The sequence below is a fragment of the Trachinotus anak genome, unplaced genomic scaffold (genome assembly GCF_046630095.1).
Source record: "Trachinotus anak isolate AG129_WGS33_773 ecotype Australia unplaced genomic scaffold, CSIRO_AGI_Tana_v1 ptg000011l, whole genome shotgun sequence".
Taxonomy (NCBI): Eukaryota; Metazoa; Chordata; class Actinopteri; order Carangiformes; family Carangidae; genus Trachinotus; species Trachinotus anak.
Genome location: NW_027273862.1, coordinates 12,332,886 through 12,342,039, shown reverse-complemented (window position 1 = coordinate 12,342,039; position 9,154 = coordinate 12,332,886). Strand labels below are relative to the sequence as shown.

General features: G+C 42.9%; 1 protein-coding gene across 3 annotated transcripts in view; it reads left to right on the top strand.

Annotated features, from left to right (window-relative positions):
• The first annotated feature begins 382 nt into the window (after positions 1–382).
• The window catches only part of galnt2 (UDP-N-acetyl-alpha-D-galactosamine:polypeptide N-acetylgalactosaminyltransferase 2), a 47,599-nt gene continuing 38,827 nt past the window's right edge, over positions 383–9,154 (top strand). Inside the window, exon 1 of one of the 3 annotated variants that reach the window (XM_071488109.1) lies at positions 383–889. In XM_071488109.1, coding sequence (XP_071344210.1) covers positions 794–889 — 96 coding nt within the window. In that variant the 5' untranslated portion in view covers positions 383–793. The remainder of the gene's footprint in view (positions 890–9,154) is intronic. The other 2 variants (XM_071488110.1, XM_071488108.1) reach the window with 2 other exon arrangements.

The window sequence follows — 9,154 nt, the reverse complement described above, 5'->3', positions numbered from 1 at the left end:
TCAAAATAGCTGCATATCAACTAATCATTTCATCTGTAATTATTATTTACCTTATGTCTTAAAACACAACATAGACCACAACAGGATGATAAAGTCTTGGGCTCGTTTCTTTTGTTGGCCCAGATGTGTTCACCAGGATAAGTTTCTTGTGCAACATCCTGACCACAGGACTGAGATTTAGGACTGGAAGAGAAAGGAAATTAAACTAAAAGTACCCAAGCCTGTAGCATAGAGCCAGAGGTCACAGCATAGGTTGGCTCTTTATGAGACCAGAGAAGAACCAGAGAAAATAAAGCGGGGAGCTTTTGTTTCCTCCCCTTTAACCCGGTTCAGGTGGTTTCTGGCGCCCCCGGTGTCTCCTCGGAGCACATGCTCTCTCAGCAGACTGAGATCCTGTTGTTGGGTGATCACAGATCCTCTCTCACCGCTCTCAGAGCTGCATAACTACATTTTTACAGCGACCCTTTCCCACAGGGGCTGTCTCCACCCCTCTGCTCGGCTTTACACGGCACGGCTCGACTCGCAGCCAGCCCCGGCCCTCCTCCAGGGCTGCGAGCCGGTGTTTGATTGGATTAGAGTCGGCTAGCCTTTGCCCTCTAACCTCGCTGATGTTGGCTGGCTGCTTCCTGCTCCCTCCGCTCCCCCCGACCGCCTGACGAATCCTGCCGGAGCCGCACGGCGAAGCGCCCTGCACGGACACAGCCGACCGGGACGAGCCGCTACAGCCGGACCAGAGCCGAGCCGAGCCGAGCCGCGATATAAACAGGCAGGCGGGCGAAAAAACCAGGCAGCCATGCGGAGGAAGTCGAGGATATTGTTATGTTTTGCGGTGCTGTGGGTGCTGGGAATAGCCTACTACTTCTACTCGGGAACAGCGCTGAGTCGAAAGGTGGGTTTCCCTTCCCTCGGCTGCCTTTTCTGGCCGCACGGTTCCTCCACGGGTCCGTGCGGACGTTTTCTTCCAGGACAAAGCGAAGATGGAGCGGTGTGATTTTCCGCTGTTAGTGCCTCTTTTCCTCCTGTCGGGGGATCGGTTTTGCGGCTGCACCGATGCTGTGGGGAGTGCGATAAAGGGCCTGCTAGTATCAGTGGGCAGGCAGTGATTTGGTGGAGATGAGTGTGGACAGGGGCAGCAGGGTAGCGGGGCTGGCCGGGCGGCGTGCACAGACCTCCCGCTGCGCCGGCGGCCGCCTTCCCGTGGAAGTGGGAGCGGAGCACGTCCGCACCGGGCAGCCTGTGGACCACTGCGTGGTGGCGGAGCCGGTTCATGTTGGAGCAGAATAAAGGAAAGCATGCAGAGTGATTGTTATTAATATTGGGCTGCTGGCCTGGCTCACAGGGGGGGTGGTGGTGGTGGTGGTGGTGGGGGGGGCTCAGCCTATAGAGCACGTCAGCACAAACGACCGCTGCCCAGAAATGAGCAGAGATCAGGAAGTGTGCAGATACACGCCGGGTTAAATCTCTGGTACACCATGCTGTCAGGATGAATGGTGGCTTTAATCTGCTCATTTTTGATTCCGCTTAAATCCACTGCCTCAGTTGTCTGTCAGCTGATGTCCCCGCTGTGTGTTATTTCATTAACAAATCAGATGCAAGTTAAAAAAAAAACAAGAATGCAGCCGTGCAATAAATCCTCCTATAATGATAAGTTTTTGTTGAAACTGTTTGAGAGATTCAACTTCATGTCTCTGATATTTTACCTGTCTCATTAAGATCAGCAAGAGTGGCCTTGATTGAAAAAAGTTGAAACTATCAATTGATTGGTGATTGTCAGAAAATATGATCACCAGTCAATTGTTTATTATTTCTCAAGCAACATTGCCAAACATTTGACAGACTTATCAATACTGAAAATAATTGTTAGTTGCAGCCCCGTTATTAACACCTGTCAGTATAACAGGAGACAGTTCAACAGCATCACAGGCTGCAGCCGGTGGATTCAACACTTCTCTACATGTACATGTCTGACCTTCATCAAGGTGGAGCTTATTGCAGGTCTGTTGAGGTGGACCCCTCTGAGGTTCAACTGGTTGTTCCTAACAAGCTGGACAATGAGTGTATGTTGTTTCCTTTACAACAAAATATTAATCAGTTTACACCTGTGTTTTTTCCATTGTGTGTGCTATGTAGTGGCTTTATAGCAACTTTTTAAACTGGCAGGTCTTTAAGGTCAAACTACGGCACACTGGAAACCTCAGTAGAAGTGGTAACAATAGTAATAATGAAAATAGCCAGTGAGATGGACTTGGTGTCTGTGGAGGTATGGATTCCATTCATAATATACCAGGCATGTGATAGCATGTCATGTGTGAAATGTTGCTGGGGTACACATAGCTATATTCTGTGTGTGTGTGTGTGTGTGTGTGTGTGTGTGTGTGTGTGTGTGTGTGTGTGTGGGGCAGACAGAGAGGGAGAGAGGGAGTTTTTGTGTTGGTGGAACATCCAGCTTGTGCTAACTCTGTCTGTGTGTCTTTGCTGAGCTAATGTAGGCCAGTGTATCCTGCTGCGCGTCTGTATGAAGTGCTCTGCATGGGCGGTTGTGTGCACAGTACACCGCCTCTATAACCCCCTTATTTTTTTGGGTGTGTGTGTGTGTGTGTGTTTGCGTGTGTGAAGGTCCCATGTGTATTCCACCTGTCTTTTATTTTGTCCTATCTGTCTCTCTGTGTTTGCTTTGCTCCAGTCAACCAGAGCAGCCCTTTTACATTTCCATTAGGCTGATAGCTCTGTGTGTGTGTGTGTGTGTGTGTGTGTGTGTGTGTGTGTGTGTGTGTGTGTATTTTGTGGTCGTTAAGAGGGTCAAAGTGACACTCCATGATAAGTAACTTTCTCTGGAGTTGGGTTGTAGGCAGCATTAACACGTAGCCTGTATGACTGGCTGCACCTGGCTGGTTTGGTCTGGATTTACTGTGTTTAAACAAAGGTGCTGCTGCATAGGTACGGCGTTGTTTTCCACCTCATCTTTCTCCACTTTGAAAGAGCTATGTCATTTTAAAATTTCTCTCTGCCGTCATGAAACAAACTTTGTAGCTGTAGTTCAGTGAACTTTTCAAAAGCATGAAGGCTTAAACATAGATGAACTACATTTCCTGGTCCTAGGCCCCATGAAACCAGTTTAAACCCAAATCTAAAGGGTTTAATTCCCAGAACCCAATGAGATCTGTCTTGAAGCTACAGTGTTATAAAAAAAAAAAGAGACACCAAACACCAGACACCAAACCAGACACCAAATATTCGATTATAAGTTACTTGTACTTAATTCTTAATTCATATTATTATAATCAACATTTTTATTGATTGGTACTGTCACTTTCAGCATGAGAGCCCTCACCATCAACTCCTAATAATGCTGTCAAGGGCTCCTTAGTGGCTCCCTGTTGTTCCTTTACTTTCTCATCTTGTTGATTCCTTCGGCAACGGATGGAAAAGATGTGAATCTAATTACGTAATAATGTTGGAAGGTTTGGAAAAAAATGGACAAACACTCCCCCTTGGGAGTTATGTTCAGAGTGTGATCACAAGTTTGCATGTTCATCCGTTCATTAGCCAGACTTGAGATAACATCGACTTGCCTAGTGTTTAGTGATGCAAAGAAAATCAGACAAGGAGCATGTCCATGTGCAGCCGTTGGATTTTTAACACAGACACTTCCAAGTAACTTTTCCAAGTGACAAAAGCAGCAGGTATTCATATACAGCGCACATTTCAGCTACGACCCCTTCTTACTGTTAACAGATGCCTGAATCCAACGTTACACCTCACAAAGCTACATGTTGTTCTGAGATCTCTGTTCACAAGCACTGTGGTGAATTCAGAATCCAGCAGCTCTGAGCCTGCCGCTGTGAGCTGGACTCTCACCATCATGGTAGCTAATTCAAATTCCCAGTTCTGAATACTCTGAAGGACGGTGTCTCTGCTGGAGGAATCAGTTCTGTCACACACACCCATGATACTGTGGCTCTTAAGAGCAAAGCACTCATCAAATAGCATTATCTGTTCAAAAGTATCCCATTTGAAAGAGTGTCCTTCTTGTCGGAGTCTGTGTGCCAATTCAGAGACACTTTTTGAGCACAGTATCAGTGCCTGGAAGCTATCATCTGTTCTGTGCAAAAATTAATGTTGCCATTTCTGACAAATTCCTTTTGTAATCTTTTTTGCGAAGGCAGTAAAACAAAGACTGAAATGTCACCAGAGGTCAAGAGCAAACCTTCTGTACAAAGTATTTCTCATATCTTTGGATATAAATTTCAAGCTGCATTAGTTGAGTGGAAAGTTTGTCTTTCTTTAATTAGTGTACACAGTGATACAGTGAGGGTTCTGCAGCATCTCTGAGGTTTACTAGTCTCAATTGAACTGACTTGCAGTGTAAAATGAGAGGATGAGCCCATTCTTTTGTATGATAATCTCTGCAAAACTCTAGAAATGTGGATAATTTATAAAATCATTGTCATGCTTTAAATCTTTGCAGCAAAGGCTCATGGTTTCTCACGAAACCATTCATATTTATAGCCCCCTGGCACCTGCTGGAAATTGAAAATACCTTTCTCCATTTTTATGAAGATAACTGTGAAAAATCCAGTCCTTTTTATGTAATTACATAATGTATAGTTGATGTTTCCCCTATTCTCCTTTCCCATACACAGTACACATGTAGACTGACAGGAAACTGACAGGCAGCTGGACTCAGTACAAACCTACGTATCTGTAAGTGCATTGTTGTGCACAGGAGGATAATGTTGCAACCATGAGCCTGCTGCCTCACCAGGATGCCCCATTAAAGTCTTCCTTGTTGGACAAACCTCAGAGGGTTTTTCCTGTCAGCTTTTGAGAAGCCAGTGTCCCTCTGTTGAGTCTACTTTTCCTGCTAATCAGCGGTGTGAGAGGGGAGCTAAAGAGGAAGATGGAGGAGTGTGGCAACGAAGCACGGGAAAAACCAACAAACACAGACTTTATTAAAAAAGGTTACCAGCTGAGTAAAGCTGTAGATAGGCGGTAATTGGATTTATCAAAGCAATGAACTGTGTGAGTGTTTTTTTTTTTTTTTTTTCTTTTGCAAAGATGTGGTATGTTCCTGTTCAATCGGTGTCGTACGTATCTCATATGAAAATATAGATCAGAACAAATGTGATGTAGTAATAATATCCTTAAATTCACTCGACAAAGGGAAAAGGAAAATAAATCACATGTGGTAAACTCATGCCAGGTCCACTCATGCATCTGTCTCCTGTTGATATGTCTGTCAGCTTTGTCTGTTCCTGACACAGTGTCTCATCTCAGTTTTTCCCCAAAGGTGGATCACAGTGTTGAATTTCAACTATTTCCCAGTGTGTTGTTATTAGCCAGACGTTTGGGTTAGTTTCTAGTCGGTGGCAGAGGTTTCAGAAGTAAGTTTGGCGCTTTTCTTCCAGCAAACTGAAGGGAGGAGAGGAGCAGACATGAATGGTCTCCGTAGGGATTCAGAGAGTGAGGCTGCCTGGTCCAGAGCTCATGAGTGAAGGTTGCAGTTTGTTATCTGCAGCTCTAGGCGCTCAGCTTCTGCCTGTCCGTGCACGTCTGAAACTATGGCTTTATCAATACATCTGTCTCTCATCATAGGCAGCGTGACTTCATTGGCTCGAAGCATTTTGCTGTTGTAAAAGCAGAAAATGGTGAAATGTTGAAAAATGGAAAAGTTGCACATTCAGTGACATTATGGGTGTGGTTTAGAGCATGTTACTTAGTGTGTGGTGCAGAACAAGGTGGATGCTGGCCTCTGCACTGCCTGCTGTCACCCTCATGTAGGCTATCTGAAATCTTTTCAGTAACGTTTGATTGTATATGCTTCCGGACACACACACACACACATGCGTACACTGTTTTAGTCATTGCACTGACTACATGTGTGTGAGTTCCTGCTGTTGTGTAACTACAGCACCGTTATGTAGCTAATAGACCTGTGCCTTTGAAACCACTTGAGGCCTCAGCAGGTCAATAAGTTTGTAATACCAGAATACAATGTAATTTCAGCCAGCAAGCAAATCCTTTATTGCCAACTAACTAAATGTGGTTCTAGAGAGCAAACACTGAATCAATAAAAGGCTTAAGTTAAGCTGGGGATCCCCAGATACTGAATCCTTCTCAGACATACAGTTTTTGTTTTGAAGTATTGACTGTGTATGTGTGTATTGATCACTTCTGACAGATGTTCGAATGACTCACAGTTCAAGTAGAGATACCAAAGAAGAAGTCGTGTCACTGCTGTTTTTAAGGGCTTATTGTCTTAGGGTATAAAAAACCCTCTTTTGAACCAAGAAACAGCTTCAGTCACTTTAGAGTCATGCAAATTCACAGCTGGGAGTCCCAAGAGAGAGACAGTGTTGTTCTACCAGAGCTAGCCCGCTGATGTTTGGGGTGAGGCAGTGCCTTGCTCAAAGGACAGTTCACAACATGTGGGAGGAAAGAAACTCTCACTACTGTTTTATCTGTTGCTAAACTCCTCCCCCAAACAGAGTTTGCCCGAGCGTAGCTTGGCATCAGTATGCACAGGGCTGTACTAAGAGCAATACTCAGCATTTAAAAACTGTAAGGACAAGATTACACAATAGAGTAGTAATGTAGCTAGGGCTTCAACTAATGATTATTTGCATTAACGATTAATCTGCTGATTATTTTCTCAATTAATGGATTATTCGGTTTGTCTATAAAATGTCAGAAAATAGTGACATTTGCCCACTGTAATTTCCCAAAGACCAAGATGCTGTATGGAAATCGCTTGTTTTATTCAACAGTTCTAAACGAAAAAAGTTTAACGCCAACCTTAACCGCTCTAAACGTCATTTAGGGAATTTTATGCTCCAGCAAACCCAGCCAAACTTAGATAAACATTAGAGATAACATTAGATAAGGTAACAGTAGTCATCATCCTAAAAGGCTTTTTCCTTTGCCCCAAATATGATCAATAATGCACAGATTTTACCTCTGTTATCCTTGTGCAAGTAGGTTAACTAAAGAGCCAAACAAGAGTGGAATAATAGTCTGATGTTACATTTTTCTCAATCTTACTTATAATACTAGGGTTAACTGGATACCTCTTTATTCACCTCTGTCTGAAATCAGTGACCCATTGTTTTAAGAATTGCCAAGAATTTCATGTGGTAAATCTGCCGCTGTTGTCTGTGTAACCTGCATAATATGTGACATTGGAGAACATGAAGCTGAACGGGCCTAGCAACAGTAACTAAGGATGGCGGAGCTTAGCGAGCAGATATAAATCAATTAATGTAAATCACCCCTCCACCCACCCACCCACCCAAAAAAAGAAGCAAATGATGATGAAAAGATGAAAAATGATGAGATAGGGGGGTAGATGATGGTAGAGAGTGGCTGGATCCAAAACAGGGGAACGGTGAGGACGGTGGGTTGTGTCAGGTCTGGCAGCTTTTACTCCACCAGTCAAAAGGAGTTAGCTCTGATCTACCAGCCCTGAAACCAAATGACTGACAGCTGTGGAGATAACAGGAAATAAAGACTGAGACATCACCAAGAAAGAAGATAAATAGTTTAGGTAGGCGTTCAAAAGAGCAGTTTATGTCTTTTGATATCAAACTGTCATTCTGCTGCTAGCAGGTGGGTTCACCACATGCTGATCTGTGGCAGAGAAAGCACCAGTTTGTACTTAATTAAGTTTTATTCTTTCTTCCTCTCTTTTATATCCACTCCTCTTGGTCGTTGGTAGGTTCCTTGTGGTTAAACACAAGATCATGCTGCATCTGTGTGTGTGTGCTATAAATTTGAATTATTTTATTTCATTTTATTTTTATGTGAATTATTTTCCCCTTATGATGATTTTCTTCCCAGGCAGATGATGCGTATTCATGAATTCATGGATGAAGACATCCATTGTTCACGGGATCAGCCCTGAGACAAGAGCATTTCAAAGATCTGTATTTTTATTCAAATATGAGGAGAAAACAGAGCAGCCCTCTTTTATTCAATTTGTCACTAAGACAAACCATTGTTTCTACATGATAACATTGAAGTTGACGTGTTCAGAGCTTCACAGCCAGGCCAGCAGTAATCTTTGCTCCCGTTATCAGGCTGAAATATTCAAACAGGCCTGATATGGAGCGGAGGTGGTCATGGTGTTTTGACTGTGCCTCATTTGTGGCAAGGACATTCAAATCACTGCACAAATGACAGGTGTTATACATCTAATTGCAACCACCTATGTGATTTAGTTGGTGCACTTCCAGTCACTGCTACTGGGCTGTGATAATACTGTGGTGGTCTCTGTTTTTTGTGTGACTGCAATTATGAAGAAGATGTGCGCAATTTTTGAGAATAAATGATCAAAACATTTATTCTTTCACACGAATTCACAATATTATTTTTAATATTCCTCTTCTTTAAATTGTGAGAAAAGTTGAGTTGTACTTTTGCTTCTGGTCATTGGCTGTTCAAGAGTAGAGATAGTTGCAAGTGCTATATTTTAAAGCTGATATAGCTTTAGATAGACAGATAGATAAAATACTTGATTAATCCCTTAAAGAAATTCAGATTATCCAGTAGCTTTTTATATATTAATGTTTATGTTTTTATCTTTCACATATTTAAAAATCCAGAAGACTAACAGTCTGTATCATCATATGCATCAGCTCTTCAGAGGATATTTCAGCTCAACCTGTTTTTTGAAGGATACAAAATCTCTGTCTGGATGCTCCATCTGCCCCGCTCTTAGCTGTTTGTTATTGCCGATTAACAAAGCAAATGTAACGCAGAGCGGATTGAGGCACATGCAAACAGGCATCCTGGCCAACCACCTCATCCTCCTCCGGAAATATTCACAGTAGACGTGTATGAATCTGTCACATTTGGGTCACAGAATACTGATGCCGACTTTGTGCATTGGCCTCGACTTCATGTGAAGTGCCGATCTTTGTTAAATCTTTCTTTTCTGAATAGTATGTTTTGACGTGTTTCTGGTCTGGGTAAAAAAAAATGTAAATCTCAATAGTCATAAGAAATTACTGTAGTATGTAAGGACATCTGCTGACATGGGGAATCATGTCAAATATTGAAATACAATGCTCGGTGCAAGAAATGATACTCTGCTTTATTTCAGATGTTGGGTATTATTTCACAACAACACGATTCATCAAAGGTAATACTGAAAAAT